Source organism: Dreissena polymorpha, chromosome 8 (genome assembly GCF_020536995.1).
Source record: "Dreissena polymorpha isolate Duluth1 chromosome 8, UMN_Dpol_1.0, whole genome shotgun sequence".
Classification (NCBI taxonomy): Eukaryota; Metazoa; Mollusca; class Bivalvia; order Myida; family Dreissenidae; genus Dreissena; species Dreissena polymorpha.
This window is the reverse complement of record NC_068362.1, coordinates 39,883,956-39,908,201: the sequence shown is the minus strand read 5'-3', so window position 1 is coordinate 39,908,201 and position 24,246 is coordinate 39,883,956. Positions and strand designations below refer to the sequence as shown.

At 33.6% G+C, this 24,246-nt stretch overlaps 1 protein-coding gene across 1 annotated transcript; it reads right to left on the bottom strand.

The window, feature by feature from the left end:
• Positions 1-10,432: 10,432 nt before the first annotated feature.
• LOC127841502 (uncharacterized) lies at positions 10,433-19,281 on the bottom strand. The gene is made up of 2 exons (XM_052370372.1): positions 19,061-19,281; positions 10,433-13,043 (listed from the first exon to the last, which is right to left on the bottom strand). Exon 2 carries the CDS (start codon positions 13,040-13,042, stop codon positions 11,480-11,482), a length of 1,563 nt encoding a protein of 520 aa, XP_052226332.1. The 5' UTR covers position 13,043; positions 19,061-19,281; the 3' UTR covers positions 10,433-11,479.
• Positions 19,282-24,246: the final 4,965 nt, after the last annotated feature.

The window sequence follows — 24,246 nt, the reverse complement described above, 5'->3', positions numbered from 1 at the left end:
ATCGGGTTGGACATAATGAAAACACACCGCTAAAAACTGTATTTTTTGCAAATATCTCGAGTTATCGAAATATGTTTTTAAAAAAACTTTAAAAAATACATTGTTTTGCAGTTTGTGTCGATATATTAGGATTTCCGAAAATATAATTGAATACGCCTGAAATCGGTGCCAAAATTTCACGTTGCATGCAGCACAACCCTGTATATGAATTCAGTACACATCGACCCTTTGGCAAAGAACACGGGCTTATTAAAAAAGTAATTCTGATGCTTTTAACATTGCCATATACCGCTGAAAAATTATATTGTATGCACTGGATGAAATTCTTCACAAACATAGTTTTCAACGTTTTTTGAAACAAGGACCAATTATCGATGTGTTAACATCCATTTACATCCTATTTTGAACCCCATAAAGTGACATGATCGTGAACCCTGGTTGATCAAATGTTTATTAACAGCGATAGTCTAAGGATAAAATACTTAAATAAGTGTGTTGTGTTCGTCCCATTCATTTTTTAAATGTACAATGTTTTCTCGTTCAAACATTTCAATATTTCAATACTCACTGCAAAAATAAAATTTAATTCTCACTTACAGAAATAAAGAAGTGAATCTACTGGGTATTTAAAGTAAGACAATGTTTATGATTCAAAAGTCATTTACCATAATCTTCATTTCGTAATTGTTATGGTTATACTAAAATAATCATCATTATTATTATCATCATCATCATCATCATGTATTAGATAAAACAATGCTTAACATATAAATTTCTCTGTTTGTATTGTTAACACAAATTTCTCTCTCAGGTCAAAAAGATTTTTAAAAAACACAATATGTCGCTGCTAAACATTTACTGGTATAATATCACTTTTTACGAATGTTCTTAGAAAATACGCCTCCGGCTTTATTAACTGTTAGTAAAGCTTTCAATAGTATATATAGGTCGTTGCAAAGTAGCCTAGTGAACAGGAGGTCATGGGTTCGATCCCACCATGCGAGCGTTCATTTCATCTTTCAAAAAGACACAAAGTAATGCTTATAGCCGGGAAACTGACCATAGAGTGTTTCAATTAGCCTTAGGCTTTCGATGTTATCGCGCGTAAACACATATGTTTGAACTATAGAACATGACTTTAGGTTTAGTAGGAATCTATGTGGCTGACCGATTTAGTATTTAGTAGTATTTTACAATGCTCTAAATATACACGATCATCCATGATAGTAAATGACAGGTAGAATGGCCGCAGCTATCTCAATTTAGGTCCCATTTAGCGTCAATACTTACAATTGCAAGTAATGAACACAGTACAGAGCCAATTATATGATCACATATCGTATAGTTGGTTTTCTTGCACATTTATATTACAATGTCTAATGCGAGCTTTCAAAGTTGCTTAAAGGAAGATTTGAACAAATAGAAATCATGGAAATGCATGCCCTTTATCGTTTTTAGTTGTTCACTTGCGAAGAACTAAGGTTAATAGTATGCGTTGCAAGTCAGTCTGCTATTAACAACGCTAAGAACGATAACCACCGCATCTGCCTGTTTATACTTCACCACTGGTACACTGCAGACTGTATGCAATCAATTGTGTGTACCAGCTTGTGCGACGACAATGGCCAGTTTGTCATTGAAATATGTACATATCGGCTGCTTTAGGGGAGAACGGGGCTTAATGCATGTCAAATAAGTGGTGTCCCAGATTAGCCTGTGCACACTGATTAGCTTGTGCACAAGCTAATCAAGAATGACACTTTCGGATTTTATGGTGTTTTTCATTTAAAGGGAGTCTCTTGTACTGGAATGACAATGAATGCATATGCATTAAGCCCTGTTTTCTCAAAATGAAGCTTAAATTATCTTTTATATGAATGATTTGAAAAAAAGAATAAAAGTGTTCATAACGGGTGCCAACGCTCGAATGCGGGTACAATTTTGAATAAATGAAAGCTTGTCAGATTTTTTTTAGAGGTCAAAGTGACCTTGACATTTGACCTAGTGACCCCAAAATGGGTGTGGCGTGTAGAACTCATCAAAGTGCATCTACATATGAAGTTTCAAAGTTGTAGGTGGAAGCACTTTGATTTTAGAGCCAATGTAAAGGTTTAAGCACGACGCCGGCGGACGGCGGACGACGAGCTGGCTATGACAATACCTCGGGTTTTCTCCTAAAACAGCGGAGCTAATAAACAAAATCACTTTTAAATCAAATAAACAACCAATGAGTTCTAAATTTTTATCTTGTGGCACTTTTCCTTAAACATCTAAAAGGGACCTTTTCACAGTTGGTCATTAAATGCTTAATATTGATAAATGTAAACATCTTAAAAGCTCCATTAAACAAGAACAATAATTAAAATAAAGAAACAAAAAAAGTTACCCTCAATTGGGCTCAAACCACTGACCCATGGAATAAAGTCTATCGTTTAGACCAATCGGCCATCAGTGCTCATACAATGAGCGATGTATTTAATATTTTATATAAGCAATCCTCGTAGTATGAAAACATATAACGACAACAGCAAAACTCTCCAAATTATTTAATCGTTTATTTTTTTTCAATTTACTAAAACGTGAAAATGTCTATTTAATCTCTTCAGACGTGCAAATTTAATGAGTTCAATACACTGTCAGATCTTACATCATGCATAACTTACAGGTTTAGTGGTTGTATGTTAGCCTGGGGCCAGTAGATTTAAGCCCAGGAAACTCAATTTCAAAAGTTGGTTACAGTTGGACTTAACAGCAGGGCCACTAGCTTTTTTCAAAGCTTGAACAACTCAATCCAATTAAACATAGAATTCAAAGTGGCGACTGTGGATCAATTAGGCTTAGGAAATGATTCAATTCCGGCTCACAACAAGACATGATGCATTAAAAGTCTGTCATGTCGGCAAAATTATTGCTCAATAATTTAAAGAAAATAAATGAAGTATTAGATACACATAACACAACATGTACATGATTATAGGCTTGTTATTCTTTAGCAAGGCAACCAAAATGCTAAAAATGGTTGCCAGTGCAGCAGCCAATTGCGAAAAAAGAGACATATTGTTGTTTGTTTTGTCTATGTTAGTTCTATAACAAACAGTACAGCTCACGCGGAAATTCCGCCCTCGGGCAGACAATGACGACGATATTGTTTCTTGTTCGTGGTGTTTTCTCGGAGGTTTCTCTCGTCCTTACAAAAACGCCGCAAACACAGTCACAGAAGTCACCGCGGAACGCCGTGGACTTATCGCGGATCGCGGTGGACGCACGGCGGATCACGATGGAGTATTGTTCAAAGAAAATTTCATTAAAGAAAAGGTTCATTATTATGAGATATAAAATACATGTATACCTTTGTATTGTTCGTGGTGAATATATAAATACCATTAATTATTAATTTCTCTATGATATAAATTGTTTTTGTTCTGTTTCCAAATAACGATGAAGGAAAACTTAAAGTATTTATAACATGTTGACGTAGATTCCCGAAGATAATCGTAATTAGATATTTATATTTCTGTGAAAAATAATAAACATGAGGAAATATATTTGAATACACAGTTGAATACCCTCAAATAAAAAAGATAACTTGTGTAGAATAATCTTCGTGTGCGTAACGTTTTACACCATCTCGAGTCCATTTCGCAGTAGTAAATAATCTTTTTACCAATCAATCCATTTCAAACACCTGTATGACCATTACAAAAGAAGAAATATTCACGTTTATTTCAATTTGTGTGAGCGTTATCGGTTTGAACTTTCCGCAATCATGTTAATTGTGTTTCACGGGTGATAAAAGAAATAAGTATTGGTACGAGTTGCAAAGACACGAGTAAACATATATTTTTTTCCATGATCGGCCTGGAAATAAAATCGATAATCTACCTAAACCAACACATTTTATTTTATAACACAGTTTACAATTTACAAATCTGAACACTGATAATCATTTAATCCATTTAATATTAGCCAATTGTAATTCAATTAAAATCACAATCTTATGAAATATTTGTAATATTTAAATTTTCACTTTAACTTATTTAATAATTTTAATTAATCATAATTAATAAAGTTTTAATTAATTTCAATTAACAAAATTTTAAAATAACTATTGCATATTGTTTAAAATAACTTGTGCATATTGTTTAAAATAACTATTGCATATTGTAATTTTAACCTTCAAGTTGTGTCTTGTAGTAACACTTGGTCAGTCTATTTGTGACTAAATTCAATACTGCTCCAGCAGCTGGAGTTTCACTTCTTTATATTGTAGTCACGATAGTTCAAATAAGGTTAAAACCCAAAAGAAGTGTCCTTAAGTATGACAGGTGACCGGTAGCTGTGGGATCCGACAGCCATAGTGCAGAAATATCCTTTTACGTATCCTTTTAGTTAATGAAATACAGTGTCTTTATGTTGCCAAATATTTGCTCATATTATCATTATAATTATTGTTTTATAGTTATATCAATTTATTACATAATATTTTACTTTTACTGTGTTTTAATAGTGTAGCCGGTATTGTTTTATTGCTTAAGTTCCTTACAGCATTATTATTGATATCACACATTTTAAGATCATTAATCCTTTAATTAATGCTGCATAATATTTTCAATACCTCTTATGTTTTATCAATTTTATGTACATATATATGTTTTGTACAACGCAATTGAATATAATTATATAAATAGGCGTTTCATCAAATTAGCAAGTTTCAAGTTTCATTGTTTAGAATAACTATTGTACATTGTTAGAAATACTTAAGGAATTGTGCAGTTCATATCACGCATTAAGCCCAGTTTTCACAAAACTACACCGGAATACTTTTTTGTGCCAGGTGAGCTACAAACTCTATCATATTGATGTACTATAAGAAAACAGCTTACTAAGCTAACAAAGAATAGCACATTCCAATCTAAATTGTTTACCAAATCAAGAACGCAAACGTAAGCAGTAGAAACTTCTAGAAAGTTCCATGACCAAGGGTTAACAACTTTGACCCGAACAAATATAAAAAAGTAGGTGAATCAGCGTACCACGTGAGACCACATAGGATCACGTGAGAAACGTATTAGGAAAAGTCTGATCAGGTTTCAGAAAGTTGCATCTGAAAGGATATTTAAGAAAACACTCTGAGGGACTCACCACAGTGTTTTTCTGGATAATACAGGTGAGCTGTCGCTACTTATTTATTTTCAAACCTAAATTATTGTTTGCTGCAAATAAATATATACATACTTAAATTATTGTTTACTACTTTAATTTGTTTAAGCTACATTCAATGTAGAGTATTTAGGAAAGTTATTTGACTGCATAATATCAAAATAAATATATATTGTGTAATTATGATAATTGCTATTTTTATAAGTATCATATTAGTAAAACAAATAGTACTGTTTTCTCATACATAAATAATTTCTTAATTTTAAGATTTGATAAAACAATGTTAACGCTTGGAAACTGTTAGTGAAATTGAATAATATTCTGTGTGATTTATTAATATATAAAAAGAATCAATATCGTTGCATATGTACGTATATATTATAAATGATATTTATGCATGCGAATATTTATCTTGTTTTAATAAATTAACACAGTGTTTTTCCGGATATTACAGAGAATAAAATGGGCTGTTTACACTGTCGACTTCTTTGATTATTTACATCTATTATGGATTATAGAATATTAGCGCTTAACGCTAATTTGCATAAATTGAAGAATGGTAACATTTAACGCTAACTGAAAATGAAACACTACAAATACAATATTCACTAAGACCGTAATGGACAGAATAATTGATTATTAAGAACTAAATAATGTATCGTACGTAAATAAAGATCCCGTTACCAATTACACTAGATGGAAATAATGAAAACTTCAAGGAACATTGAAATAACAAGTAAAAGCACGTACGATACAATACGGCGGGAATCAGAAAAAAGCGAAGCTATGTAATTTCAAAATTTGATCCCGGCTAATCAGGTGTTAAATTAGCCCGTGGCAATGTGTGTCGCTAACATAAGATATGTCCAGATGGTAACTTACATGATAGTTGTTAAAACAGAGACACTTCACCACAGGTGGTAAACGATATCACGATCATGAAACGTAAAAGCCTGCCTTATGAAAGTGTTCATATACGTGTAAAATAATCTAGAATAAGATGGAATCGGGGCGCATTTTTGTAGTGGTATTAATAATGTTAGTAAATGTATAATATAATTCGTCTTAATAAGTTACAAAAAAGAAAATTCGCACATGTTATCAATATCAGTTTTTTTAATTGATTCCGGCTCCATTGAATGTGTCCTTTATATATAATAAAATAATTATAATACTACTAATAAAAATAAAATTGATAATAACATGCGCTATGATATCTATATATTCGCAAGATAAATTCATGTTTGTATATTTAAAGTCTACTTTGAGATTAAATAGTTAAGGTCACGGTGTAACGCTGCGGATCGTCACCGTGGACCACGGAGGACGAATGTCTGCTGTGTTTTTTGCCGAAGTAAATTACATCCACGATGGCGTGACACGACGATAATCGCGGAACGGTGAAACTCCGAAGTCCGCGGCGATTCCTGACAAAAACGCGTTCGCGATGACACCGCGGAAAATGAATACAGACTAAGAGCTGTACTGTAAATATGAGGATAAACAGTGCACACACATATCGATATGTGCTTTAAAACACGCTCTTTATACACTTACTGTGTCCAGGGACCTATACAAACAAAGGGATTAGCAACCTCGCGATATCCCGTTACAGCACGCAAAATAAACCGGTGCGCGAGATCAGGGACCTATACTTTAATCTCGATCGATTGGTCCCGGTGCAGCGATAATAAACCGGTGCGCGAGATTTGATAATCTCGATCGATTGGTCCTGTGTAGCGATAATGCGGCTACACGATATCGATTGCGAGGGATTTCGCTTATTAAACGCGTTACGTTTTTTCGGATTCAAATTATATTATGTTAAATAAACAAGTACGTATTCGTTTAATTGTTGTGTTGTTGATCTCAAAATCAATCATTAATTAGTCTTATTATTACGCAGTATGCCGGTTGTTTCGCCAGGGTTAAATTGCCGTTGTTTATCGCACGTACATGCATGTACAAAAGACCGGTCTTTTAATAGAATTAAAATGTTACCATGTTTTGTTTAAAATAGCAACATTATCAAGACATGTTAAGTGCAAACAACTCAAAATGTATAATTGTTCTTTTAACCTCCGACGCAGCAAATTTTCGAATGTCATTTTAATATTCATTTGGACCGGTCTTTTAATAGAATTAAAATGTTACCATGTTTTGTTTAAAATAGCAACATTATCAAGACATGTTAAGTGCAAACAACTCAAAATGTATAATTGTTCTTTTAACCTCCGACGCAGCAAATTTTCGAATGTCATTTTAATATTCATTTGGACTCCCTTAAGTCATAGTGAACGTCGGATTCATGGAATTTACTGAAAATGTCTTCTAAACATAAAGATTTCCTTTCATGGGATGACGACATAGATTTAGATTTGGTATTAGGTGATTATACTGATGATGAGGCAAACAATAAATCGCAAGCAAGCACGAAAGAGCTGTGCTATATTTGTCCTGTTTGTGGCGCGGAGTATAAAAGTGTATCAGGATTTCGAGGTCATGTCATGAAAAAACATCAACAGAATTTACGAGGTAATAAATATTGGATGCATTTTTTAGTTCTGCATATTGCGTACAAACCAGACAAAAAACAAGAAAGGTTTTCGTGTTTTAGTAGTTCTATATATATATATATATATATATATATATATATATATATATATATATATATATATATATACTCATGTTTTATTCGTTTTATTATCATATATATCTCGAACAATCAATAAATAAAACAACATTAATAAATCAAATCCTCGCACATGCAAGTAAGATATCCAAAACAGTGGACACATGATACGGTGTAATAATGATGAGACAATTGAATCTGGCATTTACAGTTACTACTAAATAGTGTGTACAAAGGAGTTTAGTGTTTTATTCCTTTAATTATTTTCAAAGAAATGAATATAAAACGTGTTGTAGAATGGTTTTGACAAAATTATGGACAAAGATTTAAATGCAGTTAATAGAACATAAATGTTTATTCTGACTTAAGCATATTAAGCTAATCGTCATTTACATTACATTTACAATAACAGCATGCTTTTGAAGTAAATACAAATCATGCATCACTTCGAAAAAAGTTCAATTTACAATATAAGGAATAAACATGTTTTCGTGAGAATGTTAATATTGTTAATACATAGTGACCACATAATGTCAAATGTAGTTTAATAATAACAACACTTATACTTGTATAGGTCCCTGTCTGTACCAAAGTTCATAAGTGAAAAATATAATTATTAAATGATTTTTTTAAAACAAGAATTACATACATTAATATAAAGTTAGGACATATATAATTGCATAAAGTATATACTTGCATTGTTTTTCATTCGTAATTACAAAATTTTAGAAATATAGAATTGAGTAATACTGACAATGTAAAAGCTGTATGATATAAATGATACCTCTACCTATGCTACACTTAATTGTAGTTAAGTATAAGTAATATCCTTGTGTTGACAACCTATACTAAAGCAAAACTATAGTTTATGTATAGCGATATGGTTCCTTAGAGTATATAAAGTACAATCATTTTATTTAGAGAGCAATCGATAAGTAAAATTAATAACTCCATCTATACAAACTAGTTAATTTCATTTATCTATATCCCAACATCGACTATCTATGCGAAAAAAATATATAGATGAGCTAGAGGGATATATTTGCTCGTAGGAAATTAAATAATATTGTACGTAGGAAATTAAATAATATTGTTAGCTTTAAAAAACAAATACGACAAAATAACTTACATGTAGTAAATATTATACAAATTATATGGTAAGTTATTTTTTCGCATTTTTTTTTCAAATAGTACACTATTTTTTCGTTTCATACATACAATATTATTTAATGTACAATACCTTCAAATTAAAAAAACAACAACAAAATAACTATACATAAAAAACATACACATGTTACATGAACATTCAACAATACACATGTTATACTAGTTGGATGTAATGTTTCAGTAACTAATCACTTTCTTAAAATATAGTACAAGTGTACAACATGTAAAAACATGGATCCATAAGATAAGACATATGCTTTAACTATACCGCACAATCCTTTTACATAAATAGGCACGTAGTCTACATTCAGTAATCGCACTTGAACAAACTGAATAAAATCAAATAAAAGATTCATATTATGTACAACATATAAACAAATCCAATACTTGTTATACCCAAAAAATCCGATACTAGTTATTCATTCAATGCGATCAATACCTTTTGCAAACTAAATTATTCAAAGTTCTTTTGAGTCTGCAGTGAGAACAAATTTCTTAAAGAAAATGTTAATATTCAAGTAACATTGATGCTACATACAGAACCAGTGATTAAGCAGTATTTGCATGGTTTTAGGAACTCAGTTTATAATAACATGACAATATAAAAGTAAAATGTGCAGCTCCATGAGAAACACATGCATGCCAAATTGCTATCTTCAATGTTGCAAAAGTAATGACCAATATTAAAGTTTTCAGACGGACAGACTGACTGGCGGACAGTTAAAAAACTATACACCACCATTTGGGGGCATAAAAATTCATAACATATAACACCGAAATTTATTTAATGATTTATCCTTGTCATTTAAATTGATCAATAAGTAAAGTTCACTGCATTAGCTAAAAAATATTTATAGGATACAAGTTACTTTTTAAAGATACCAGTTTTGTTCTAGGACTTATGGCAGATATTTTATAATGTACAGAAATAAAAAAAATTACATCATCGAGTGTATGAGGTTCATGTATTGTGCATACCATCCCGGCACTGACAAAAGTTAAATTTACAGAAAAGGTTTACATGAATTATCTATGCATACAAATAAATCTGTATGATTGGTTTATGGAAACTTATGTTAATAATCTGTAAACATACATTTCCATAAAAAAAGATTTATTTTTATGCAAACATAATCAGGGACCTATACAAACATATTTGTATAGGTCCCTGACATAATTAACCCATTTATGCCCCGTGGACTCTCTCATCTTTCTAAATTGGATCAATTTATTTCCAAAATTAGGGGTGTCAGTATATTTATATCTATATTTAGAATATTTCATAAAGAAATTCATTTAAGCAAACAGCGCAGACCCAGATGAGACGCCACATTATGCGGCGTCTCATCAGGGTCTACCCTGTTTGCAATGTTCTTTTTCTCAGGACGCTAGGCATAAATGGGTTAAAGTCAACCTTTTCTGTTTACTTTCGTCTTTTTAACTTGGAATGGTCTATGTTTTCTTTGTCGACCGCACCCCTTTTAATGTTTCCCTGCTTTACTGGTACAGCCAAAGAGTCGACAGTTCTCATTGTTGTCATCACATTTCTGACCTCATAGACAGTTGGGTTATTATTTGATCCCGCTTTATGTCTATAGTGACCGAAATGTTGCTCAAGAGGATCCTGATTGAAATTATGGGTCAATACAAAATTAGCACCCTTGCTTAACATAAACTTCACACACTCGGTGATGGAATTTACAGATATTTTAAGTCCATCGAGAGTCTGGTGGCTTAAAATCATCTTGGCCCGCTGGGAATCATTGAAAATTCCTGGTCTACTTTGAATGCTCTCCTCCCACTTATTGATGTAACCAAGAAAATCTTTAGTCAGGAAGTTCAAGCGTTCATCATCCACACTAGTGTAAGGCAGTAAATTGTCATTGCGTTTATTTCTCCCTTCAAACAAACTCCTAACATTTAGACAGTCAAAAAATTTGTTGAATAGTTTCATGAACTGCACAGTTTCTGAGACCTCTGGACCGTACAACTCCTCAAGGGCAAGAGCTACAGAGTCGCTCAGAACCTGTGCAGCTAAACTGACCTTCATGTAGTTGAAGGAAAGCAGATCAATGTGTTTTCGCGACAACTTTGGGCAGGGAGAGTACAAGTTCATCTCGCAATGTTCCTCAAATAAACGAACTAGGTGCATCCATGAAATGTCTTTATCATTCCCCCACAGCATTCTTGATTTTTTGTGGGCATGTGAGTTACTAAAATTGTTCCTCACAGTCTTCAGAAGATGTGGAACATCTGATATAAAGTAAATGTTCTGGTCACTGTTGTGTGGATTTTCGGTCTTGTATACCACAGATTCAATACCCACTCGATGCATGTTGAAAAACCGTCTATTTGGTGATGCACCGTCACAAGTGAAGAACAAGACATGTAAATTAATTTGGGATAATTGTAGTAACGCTACTGTCTTCCACAGAATGGGGTACAAAAAATCGGCTGTTATGCCTGTCGTTGCAAAACCAAACAACGGAAAACACCAGTTGCAAGACAAACTTCGCAGCATCACAAGTTCACAACCAACATGTATTTTGCTAGTTCTTTTTTAGTTTCATTCTTTGTTTCGCTGAATTGCATCATTTCATTGGCAACATCGCCTAGATTGCAGTATCCGATGAGCTGTCCAGTGTGTTTGTCGTACACTAAATCTTCTTTAATTTTTATCTCATCAAAGAGAAGACCGACATAATTCCTCCACTCTGTGTCATACAGGTGTCTCTTCACAGCTTCCTCCTTCAACAAACCTAGAACATCTGCCTGGTGACCCATTTCACTCTTAAGGAAGTGCGAATAGTCAAATAATGTCCTTGTTGATGGCAAATTTACAAATACAGTTTCGCGAAGAACATCATACGCTGTTTCTGACTTTTGTCGAAGGTAGAGACACCAACGAATGATCATGGGGTGCCAGCGCATCCCTCGACTGTCTTTCTTTTTGGCAAAAGACATCTGCTGTTCCCAAAACAGACGCTGTCGGCTGGTAGAAATCGGGAACGATTTTTCAAATTCTGTCTCACAACTTGCCATCAGGTCTTTCAGTTCATGATGTTCACTGCCTTCAACACTGATCCCATTTGCTGTGATGATCTTATCAAATTCCCTCCTTTGTTTCCACAACTCTGTTTGTAAATTTTTTATTTCATGTTTCTGCTCGTTTAATTTCATATTAAGTTCCTGTTTAGTCATGTCTCTATGTTTAAAGTTTGTGTGGCTGTATTTTCGGCACGAATTTAGTCTGCTTTCAACCCTATTTTTCCTGCTTTGTAATAAGTAAAAGTACTTTTTGCAGGCTGTACACTTTTTTGATGTGGACAGCATGTCACATTTCACAGATCTAATAGTGGAATTATATCTCTCTCCACTGGCATGTGTTGCATTGAAGTCCCCTTCCCTGTACGCCACAATTTCTGGGGAGTTGTTGCTGGACAACCCTGATCCAATGGGAACTAAATTTGAAAATTCCACCTCAGGATTTCCTATGCAGACATCAAATTTTAACAGTCTTTCCAATAACACCAGAACATAAGCAACGCGATTGATATGTTGTGGCAGTCCAGTCCATATTTGGTGAGATCTCGGAATGCATTTCCGATGCACATAGACAGAGCATGTAAAATCACTCTTAATTTCAACAGATAGCTTGATTGCTGTCAGACTGTCATTTGCGTACAACTGTAACATTTGAATTGATTGCTCTGATTCCTTTACAACGAACTGAGATGAAATACTTTGCAGTTTAAGTTCCACAGCAAAGTCTGAGAAGGTTGTCGTCTCCACCTCCATTTCTAGAAGCCCTGAACTACATTCCATCACATCAGCTTCAGGCTTATCAATGTTTGTCTCCTGGAAGGAGTCAAGCTCATATGTGGAGTCTTCATCAATAGCATAACTATGATCACTTGTGACCTGCACATTTTCACTTTCTGACTGGGTAGAAGTATCTGTTGTAGCTTTAATTTTCACCAGGGGTTCACTGGCAACATGGTTTTCTTCCTTTGGCTGTTCAGATGTTATGTAGTGGTACTTGCGTTTCACCGTAAGGGATCCTCTTTTGCGTTTTCTAGGCATTCTAAAAGCATAAAACAAAACATATTCTAAAAATCAGTTAATAAAATGTTTAAACAGTCACCATTATTTATTGAAAACATGGCTTGCCACCATAGGAAGAGTAATAGACTATGCCAACTTTTTCCACATTTTTCGCAACCTTAACGCAAAACCTAAATGCAAAGTGTGACGGAATTTCAGACGACCAGACAGATGGACATAAAAATGTACTTAGTTGTATCAACATATTAATAAAATTAATTGAAATATTTATGTAAGAATTCCGATTTTTTGCTGTAATTGAATAACAATTATCTACACATTTCAGAAATTCTTAATTGAAGCATTAACAATGTCGAAACAAACTCTTGAAAATATCTCAGAATAAATGTTTTCTCCAATGATAAAGAAATATGACCTTTGCAATTTTTCAATTTTTTTTCTACGATAATAGTTATAAAATTTATATTTTAAAAAACATTGGCCAAACATTCTGTGAATGAGAACGATTATAAATTATGTCTCTTGTTTTGAGAAAACTTGGCATAATGCATGTGCGAAAGTGTCGTCCCAGATTAGCCTGTGCAGTCCGCACGGGCTAATAAGGAACGATACTTTCCACTTTTATGACATTTTTCGTTGAAATGAAATCTCTTCTTAGCAAATATCCGATTAAGGCGGAAGGTGTTGTCCCCGATTAGCCTGTGCAGTTACGCACTTGCATTATGCCCAGTTTTCCCAGAACACGACTCATATAATAATGAACACATATTATTTGCAGTCACATACTATAGTTTGTTCAGTGATGTAAAAAAGGATTAAACAAGTATCAACCTAACATTTTTCAGCATCAGATCACAAGAAAAACGACAACCAGAAGGGACAAGACAGTAATTGGCCCAAAGAAGAATTTACTAAGTTACAGACAATCTTCCCGCAAGCCTTCTCAAACAGCTTAAAAAACATCCAAACAAATGAGCTATACAATATTTTTGGAAAGTCGATTGAGGCTGAAATCGCCGAACAATTAGAGATGAACAAGGAGGTTGAGAAATATTTTGAAGAGATAATTACAATCTGTCACAAAAACAACAACCTATCTTCTACAGAAGAAAGGGAACTTCTCTTCAAAACAGTTCACCGTATAAGGACTGACAAGGAAATTGTTAGTAAAGGAGTGATTTTGATACAATCAAGTGTAAAAGCACAAAGTGCAAAAGACATAAACAACTTCCTCCAAATTATCATTTTAGAATTAATTGCTGAAGTTATTAAAGCAAGAAGGCAACTTGAAGAAAAAACATCTGCAGCAAAAGTATCTGAAATAAGTGACTCAGACAACAAAGTCCTATACTACATATCTGGGTACATTATCAAATATTTGGAAAAAAAAACACTCAAAACAGAAAAATAAACAACTAAGGGACAGAAGTCTTAAAACAGTGTCAGCATTAACAAATTCTTCTGGTGCAGTATCCTTTACTGACATATTTTCAGTGTGGTATGATAAAAAGAATCGAGGTGGACTCAAGAAGCCATGTGAAGACTTCTTTTGCATGATTCGTGAATTTGAGCGTGTTGTCAGGGAAAACCAATACACTGAACACAACATTGCCTCCAAAGAGGAAATTAAGGAAAAGGTCCTTGAAGCTTTCATGATTCAGCACTATGCCGACAAATTATTTTACTCTGAGTTTTCCTCTGAAGAGGATGTCAGTGACATGTGCTTTCTTGAAGACTGCCTTGAGATTTTTTTAACAATAAGAGGTTTTGCTATGGCTAGGGCCATTCAACGCACAATAAGTAGAGGAAAGATTTTTGACAAGTCAGCTCCATCAAAAAGTCTCAGAGGAAGTTTGAAAAGCATATCAGGCGATCAACTAAGCCGTAACTAAATACAATTGGTAGGTCAATAAAGAATATGAACTCCTGTACAAAATGTCACCAGGATTTGATGGCTTTGTAGAACTATTACATGTATTTGAGTGAAACTGAAGGGCAAGAACATTTAATGTTTCTTGTATTTGCTTGAAAGTAACAATTCAAAGTTGTGTTTCCTTCAATGTTTTTTTTCCCCTAAATGTTGATACATATGTTTCTAATTTTATACCAATGATATGTGAATTTTATATCTGGAAATGTTACTCTTTATTACATCTTTATCCTTATAACATATTATGTTCTATACAAATAAAATAATGCTTAAAATAGTTTTATTTTGATATAATCGCCATTTTCATTTAAATTGAGTTGCATAGGAATGTCACATGTTTGTTTACACTTTATATCAAACCGGCATTATAACACTTTGGATGTGATATTGCTAACAACTTTATTCAGAAAATGGATGTAGATGGAAGATGATAGTGAATATGAAGATTTTTCTATCGAATCGTGGATGTATGCGCCAGTATTTAGTTACTGTACTGTCAGTAAGATATTTCTGAATATGATTAGGACATCAAGTCTTTTGCATATTCTCAGGATTACAAGCTCTTTGAAAATACAGATTTGTGAACATATAATTGTCTTACTATGTTTAAAGCACATGTTGATATTAACAAAACACTATTTTAATGTCCTTTATTGTTATTCTACACTACAGTACAAGCGCGTAATAAGCAACACAGAATGGGTACTAAAACCAGTTCTGAATGGAAAGAATTTCTAAATTGACATTCAAAAGTATTAACTGATTTTGATTTTCATCTACAACACTGTTATTTAATAAATAAAACTAGTTTCATGTTGTGAAAATGTTGCTAAGCTTATTAAAGCTTCAAATACAACTGTATTAATCATGATGATGACATTAAAACAAGGACATGGTGTTTGTCCAAGGGGGAATGGGACCATGTTGTCATAGGGGCAACCCTTTGTCAGGCATAGGGATAAGGTTTATCATGCAAAGTTGACTTAATTGGGAAAGGGATATCTCTCATCTAATATCATACTGTGCCAGACATAATCAAATTGAGATAATCCCTTGATAACAGATAAGGTGCATATCAACACACTAATAGCCATAAACTGTATGACACAAAAGGCATTTATGTATGGAATAATATACAGCACTAGTAACTGGTGTCAATTTGAGACCTTCCTTGATTGGTGTGTTGCTATGGATATTTAAGATATTAGTACAGCAATTATCCTTCTATTTTTGGCCCTTAACTAATTGATTCCAGATTTTATCCTTACTAAGTAATGAGTCAAAGCTGTTTATTGTTAACTTAATGAATACCAATTTCTAATAAATACAATTTATGCGCAACCCTTAGCATATTGTACTGTGATTTTTTCACTATAACATACATTCTGAATAGTGGTTCATACTTTGTGTGAGCGACTCATAACTTGATATATTTATGCTGTAGGTTGCACTTGTCCTGTTTATGTCTTTTACCAATTCAATATTAGTCTTAAATAATAAGCGATTGCTTCAAATAACTGTTTTCAACGCATTCATGCATACATGCTCATGAAAATGAGAGAATTTTGAAAACTGAAGGCATTATGATGATGGATTTGCATGTTTCTAGCAACATAAATAACGAAGCAGTTTACAGAAATTGGAATTTGCCAATTAACAAAAAAGTTGTGCTTAAGAATCAAAATGTCTCTTTTTTAGGATTTCAATCAGCTTCGGATATATCTATTCATAAAATTAAATTTATCTTTTGAATACAACTATAGGTAAGTAAACTTTCATTCATCTTCTTTGAGCTATTACAAAGCTATGTGTTTTCAAAAAATGCATTTAAAATATGCACCATGCATTTCATTGAAATGTAACATTGGTACAAACACAAACAATAATATAGCTTGTATTGACCAATCCATAAGAAAAAGCGGAGACAAATGTTAATCTCAATTGTTTTTTTAAATAATTGATTAAGGACTAATATTGTATCATCATTGAGCTTAAACAAATCAAGAACTTTGCAAATAATGCAAATTAAATGTACACTACACAATGCACTGAAGTGTACAATTTGTTAACCCTTAGTATGCTGGGAAATTTGTCGTCTGCTGAAGTGTCGTCTGCTGAATTTCTAAAATTAGCATTTTCTTAGATTTTTTTCACAGAATACTTTCAGAATAGCAAACAGTTTGAATCCTGATGAGACGCCACGTTCTGTGGCGTCTCATCTGGATCCAAACAGTTTGCAAAGGCCTTTAAAATTCGATTCCAGCGCTGAAAGGGTTACGATACCAACATGAATAATATAGGGCTAGTATTTACAGAGCCTTGGCCCTTACGCAAAAAGCAATGACATATGTATACAAAACTGAAAGCGGTCTAACAATTAAAAAATGACTAAAGTTGTATTGTCCTTGAGCTTATACAAAGTTATGAGTTAGTAAATAATGCAAATTAAATGTGAAACACACAATGCATTGAAGTGTCACATTTCTAAAGATACCAACATGATTATCATAGGTCAATTATTGACCGAGCCTTTTGAAAAGAGCATTGACATACACATTAAAAACTGAGACTGGTTAAAAAAATAAAATGACTAAAATTGTATAATCTCTGAGCTAATACAAAATTATGCCTTTGCAATTCATGTAAATAAAATGTGCACCACACAATTTATTGAAGTGTAACATTTGCAAAAATACCAACATGATCAAAATAGTGCTACTATTGACGGAGTCTATTGAAAAAAGCCTCAACATATGTTGATAACACGTTTAACTAAAAAAATTAAAAAATAACTGAAATTGTATCATCTTGGAGCTAATACAAAATTATGCCTTTGCAAATAATACAAATAAAATTAGCATCACACAATGCGTTGAAATGTAATGTTTGTAAAGATACCCATAAGATTAATATAGGGCTAGTATTGACTGAGCCTTTCGAAAAGAGCCACGACATATGTTGATCAAACTGATAGTGATTACAAAATAAAAAAAACGACTAAAATGGTATTATCTTTGAGCTAACACAAAATTATGCCTTTGCAAATAATGCAAATTAAATTTGCACCACACAATGCATTGAAATGCAACGTTTGTAAAGACACCAACATGATATATATAGGGCTAGTATTGACTGAGACTTTCAAAAAAGAGCCATGACATATGTTGATGAAACTGATAGTGGTCAAAACATAAAAAAATGACTAAAATTGTATTGCTTTTGTGCTCATTCAAAATCATGAATTTGCAAATAATACAAATAAAATTAGCATCACTCAATGCGTTGAAATGTAATGTTTGTAAAGATACCAATAAGATTAATATAGGACTAGTATTGACTGAGCCTTTTGAAAAGAGCCACGACATATGTTGATCAAACTGAAAGTGATTACAAAATAAAAAATGACTAAAGTTGTATAATCTTTGAGCTAATACAAAATTATGCCTCTGCAAATAATACAAATAAAATTAGCATCACTCAATGCGTTGAAATGTAACGTTTGTAAAGATACCCATAAGATTAATATAGGGCTAGTATTGACTGAGCCTTTCAAAAATAGCCACGGCATATGTTGATGAAACTGAAAGTGGTAAAATATTAAAAAATGACTAAAATTGTATTGCCTTTGTGCACATTCAAAATCATGAATTTGCAAATAATACAAATAAAATTAGCATCACTCAATGCGTTGAAATGTAATGTTTGTAAAGATACCCATAAGATTAATATAGGGCTAGTATTGACTGAGCCTTTCAAAAAGAGCCACGACATATGTTGATGAAACTGATAGTGGTAAAAATTAAAAAATGACTTAAATTGTATTGCCTTTGTGCTCATTTAAAATCATGAATTTGCTAACAATACAAATAAAATTAGCATCACACAATGCGTTGAAATGTAACGTTTGTAAGAATACCAAAATCAATAGTATAGAGCTTTATTTGACCAAGCCTTTTGAAAAAAGCCACGACACACGTTTCTCGGATTATGGAAGTGTAAACAATGATACGCATGATTTGGTGAAAATACCCACCGTTGTTTTATAAGTAAATACAAAGCATAGTCGAAAACAAATGAAACAATAAGATGTATCAAACTCAACAAACCTTTGCAATGAATACTTCTGTGTTGGCAACACTTGGTTAATTTGTACTCTTATTATTTCTCGATTGCTTTGTCACGGTCTCGCTTTGTCAAAATGGCGGCTGTTAAAATTTGCCTCGAAGCGCGAAGTCTCGTTGGGTCGCAAGTCTCGTTCCCTTTTGCGTAACAACGCGATAGCTTGTTCTTCGGTTCAGTGAGTGTCTCATCCCTTTGTTTGTATAGGTCCCTGCTGTGTCACGATAAATTAAAGTAAATATCATATTTGCTCAATCATTTTCTGTTGAAAGAGTTCAAAACCAAGCATCCTCTAGTACTAATTTCAGATCATAGTAATACATCTGAGGGAGAAATAGGCGACTACTTAGATAATAATTTTATACGAAAATGTTATATTCCATTAAATGAAAAGCAATTGTTGATTATTTCAATTCAGTTATTATTTTATTTATTTTCAGTCATTGAGGTATATTGTATCTTCATTTTCTAAGCATCACTGGATAAACATTTTGCTTCTTAACACGAACCGTGTATTATCTATTTTATTGCATATCAATTGTTATCATAATTGACATGACGCCGCCTGTAAATCAAGTTCTTATCTAAAAACTGATCTACCAATCAGCGATCGATTAATCGAGCGCGTTAGTTAGCAACGAAATGTCCGCCATTTTCTAGACAAGCTATGTATAGTTTCACTTTTACTTCAGCGAGTTTCTATTGTTTTTCTCTTAAAAACTAGATTAAAAATGGTTAAACGGTGTCGATGGGGACTATGTAACTCGGACAATCGATATCCTGAAAGATTAGTTGGTGAAATTTAATGTATATCGTTTCAAAAGCCGAAAAGAGATCTTGAGAAGTTTAAGAGATGTATAAATGCATGCGGTCGTCACCACGAACAACTGAACGTCAACACTGTCAAAGACAATTATAATATATTTTTATCGGATATACTAGCAGATTTAAATAGTTTATGTTATCGATCTGATTATCACATAATATTTCACTTTTTTAAATAGTTTTATCAGTTACTAGGTCATTAATATACAGAAGCGAGGTTCATCTGCATTACTTAAAGAGAAATAAAACCCAGCATGAAGCTTAGCTAATTTGTGCTGTGTTGTATTACTCTGATAGTAATGCACTTTATTGCCATTATACATGTTATTAGAATGTGACACGTAATATATTATATTAATAACGGTATCTACACATGTGCAGACATGTGATGTCACCAATGAACGCTTTTAATCCACCTTTGAGATCGAATGCCTAGTTTTCATTTTTTTTTCAACGAGTTTCGTTTGATTTGTTCGAAAAAAAACGCGGAAATGAAATAAGCCAAAAATGGTGTGAATATGTTTTATGTAACTCTGACATTCGGTATCCATAAGTTAGATTAATTAAATTTATACCATTTCAAACGCGGAAATGCGGTCTTGACAAGAGCAAGTGGAAGCTTCAATGTGTAGAATTACCGAGATCACCCTTATGGAGCATTTATTTATTTAAAAAACTGGAAATGTTATGTTAGAAATATCTACGCATTATTAAGTATGAATTATATCACGTGTGCTCGTAGAATAATAGAGAAGATTGGTACCAACTTTGCGTAACTTAACGAAATCCCCGTTATAAATCGAGTTTTGTGTGTGTCAGAAACAAGTGAAAACGATTAATTGTTTCTATTTTAATAGAATCGAATCGATAAATGCCACATGGTAAGATTTATTATTACTGATATAACCAATAAATGCCGACTTTGGGAGAAGATGGTACATGCGCCAGCGTCTGATACAGGTAGCTTTACTGAATTCCCCTTCATACAGCGCTACTTTATATATGACAATGACCACACTTATTGTGCTGTCTTGCACTTTCAATTATAGTGATTGATAAATGTCCAATAAACAATGTTTAATATTATTAATATCACTTTTATATGTAATAACATGTGGGATTTTGGTACACTCGGTGTCAGAAAGCGTGTAAAACTTCACCGAAATCCCAGTTTAAAGCGCTATTTCGTGTCAAATACACGAGTGGAAATGTTTCGTAAATAACATGGGAAAATGCCGTTGAAGAAGTGTTAATCTATTGCTAATACCAACATCACACGAAAAATAACAGGTTCGATTTCGGTCAGCGCGCAAGCGTTTGAGAGCGTTATTCATGTACCGAAAAACCCGTTATAATTAGCTAATGTTCTCTATAAACGTATATTTTTTGCATTCGCAGAATAACTAAATGACACAAACCCCTTATAAAAGTGTCATATTGTGTCAAAAAGTCCATAAAAAATAATCCGGAGTATCGATTTAATCTACATGCAGTATATAGGCAATGAAGCCATTTTGGTGTTAGCTTGTCCAGGTTTGCTACCCGCTGAGCCACGTGATTATGTGGGCGGAGCGATCATAGATAAGGCGTCATGTCAATTGAATCCAATGATCGCTCAGTTACCAAAACGTTATCGTCGTCGTGTGACAATCTTACTTATACAACACAAAACCGTTTCTTCAAAGAGTCTGAACTCCGTGTTGCGATATTCCATGATGGCATGACTCGGACAACTGTTGAGACGTAGCAGAAAAGGGACAGTGATATGAGGGTTCGAACCTTACTCAGACCAAGGATTTATTTCTGCAGAACAACTTAATCCCACACTTGCTCCTCTACACCTAGAACAATAGATGGTAACCTGTTAGGGAAAGAAGCCAAAATGTAATGGCTTTATTCTGCACCGAATGTAAACGGACGACTTATATCCCGGTGATTAGGGGAAAGTCGGCTGAAGATGAATATTTTTTGCTTTGATTTTGGATTCAGAATACCATGACAATCGGAAATGAGCGAAGAAATAACAAAAATACATGCCGTTTTACAGTTCTAAAACCTTTAACTAATGATCACACCAATATATATGTATCTACTAGCAATTTTAGGAAACTTGTGCAATGTCGGTATAATGAAACCTTTTTGAAAGATGACGAATCTGTACAGATTCTTATTGCAAGCTTTTTCTTAACAGAAAGTCTTGACCCACCTGTTATATAATATTGGTAAGACCCTTTATCCTAATATATCTAAAATGAATGATCTTAAAGGTGAGCACTGTACAGAAAAAAATATAAATAAATATTCATAAGAATGGTTGTAAACAAGTTCTACGTAATTTAAAGTATAAACTCTTCCGCTAAATACTTCTGGAATTGAAATACGAAAACATGGTAGATATGAAAAGAAAATATGTTCAAATGCATATACGCTGCATGCATGAGTCAAACTGAAGATTGACAATAAAAAGACAAATATAATCACAAATATCACAAAAATAAATCTCTCATCAACATTCAACATTCTCCTCAAATATTCATTTTCTTAAGCGATTAAACAAGTTTTCAACACAATGCAGGACAGAACATACAACACCACAACGCGAAAAATATAATGATAACAACTGCGATGAGCCATTCTTGTAAATCTTACACAGTGTATTTGAGTTTTCTCCAGTTGTCATGCATATTTGCACCCTGAGTAGCAGAATGTCACCAAGATAACATTTTAACCCCATAAAAAAGCCCTCCAATCATCCTAAACATGTGCCAGTAAGCGGCGTTATTCTGCGGTCGACATTTCACTGAAATCTTATACACATGCCAAGCTAATTGCAACTCGCCTTCCAGCTCGAAACAATGTCCTATCAGATTTAATGTGGTTTCGATATGATATTGAATAGTTATCGTGTTATCTTGGAGATTCTTAAACGCAATGTCTTTGTCGCTGATTAATCCATTACTTCGAAATATTAAAAACTGTAGGTAATACATATATGGCAATGAATCAACCACTGCAAGGTCCATCCACTCCGTCCAGGATCGATGATCTCGACGGCAACCTTCATCCTCCACCGTTACCGTTCTGTAGAACTCAGCGACAAGCTGCCCAGGAACACAATTGATTTCGTGTCGACTAAAAATCGTACAAAACGCAATCTCTTTTTGAAAGATGTCTAGGAACTCTATCCGGCGTCCCATCATCTCTGGACCAATTTTTTGTGTGTCAGGACTGAAAGGGCTTACATATATTACTTTGTTAGAAGTGAGAGCATCTACTTGCTTAAGAATTGCAGCAGCCTCTTCAAAACGCCGTGCTGAGAAATATATCGACGCCAATTTGAGACGACTCGATGTCACGTCGGACATCAGAGACTTATCACACAAAGTGAAAATCTCATGCGGTAAGCTTTGATTGTTACCGATAGACAGCGATGCTTTCATTGCAGCATGAATGGAATACTGGAATGGTAATTTAATAGAGACTGCTGAACGCATGTGTACCGTGCCGGTTTCATAAATGGTCTCTAACTGTTGAATGTACTGGGAATGGTCATTTATTACTTTTGATGTTTCTACTGCTGCAAGCATTTCCATTTCGTAATAAGAACTGAATGAACAAAATATCATAAGAGTTAACATATTGCGGACAACAGCGATATCCAGTTTTTCGAAAGGAAGCCCATTTGTACTATATGTGGAATTCGATGATATGCGGTTACCAAGGTCGTCCATTTTAACATTATGCAAACAAGACACATCATTCATGATCATATCCTTTAACAAATCTATCAAAACCGGAAACTCGTTCCATTGAAGTTTACCTGCAAATAAATTCACATTTACCGTCGTATAGTGAGGGCAATATCGCACCTTTAACCACCTCCTTAATGTTGTCAAACAATATTTTAAACATTGGATAAGATTTTCATCTTCCCAGATGCATGGAGGTGACATTTCCACGCAATACAGGAACGTGGTTTTCAAGTGAAACGTGCTTAAACGGTCGCCAACGAGCGGCTTGAAAAACTCTTTACTGATTATTTTCATGATTACGTACACTTTCATTTGCGTCATTGTGATGTCGAACATCAAAAGCCTCTCCATCAAATTGGTAGATAACCTCCAATAAAGCTCATGTGAGTTATCGAATGTTCGTACTGTTAATGTTCCTAGGCGTTTTTGAGGGTCCCAGTTTGTTGTGTTCTCAACCTGCGTAGTCGGAACAACAAATACCACGCTATCCTTTAGTTGTGTCACCAATTCTGGTCCAGGCCAATGCCCGGGCTTTGGCCTTCTGAAAATATATTGACAATTTTCAGGCAGTTTTGCACAGTACAAAGCGTTGACCG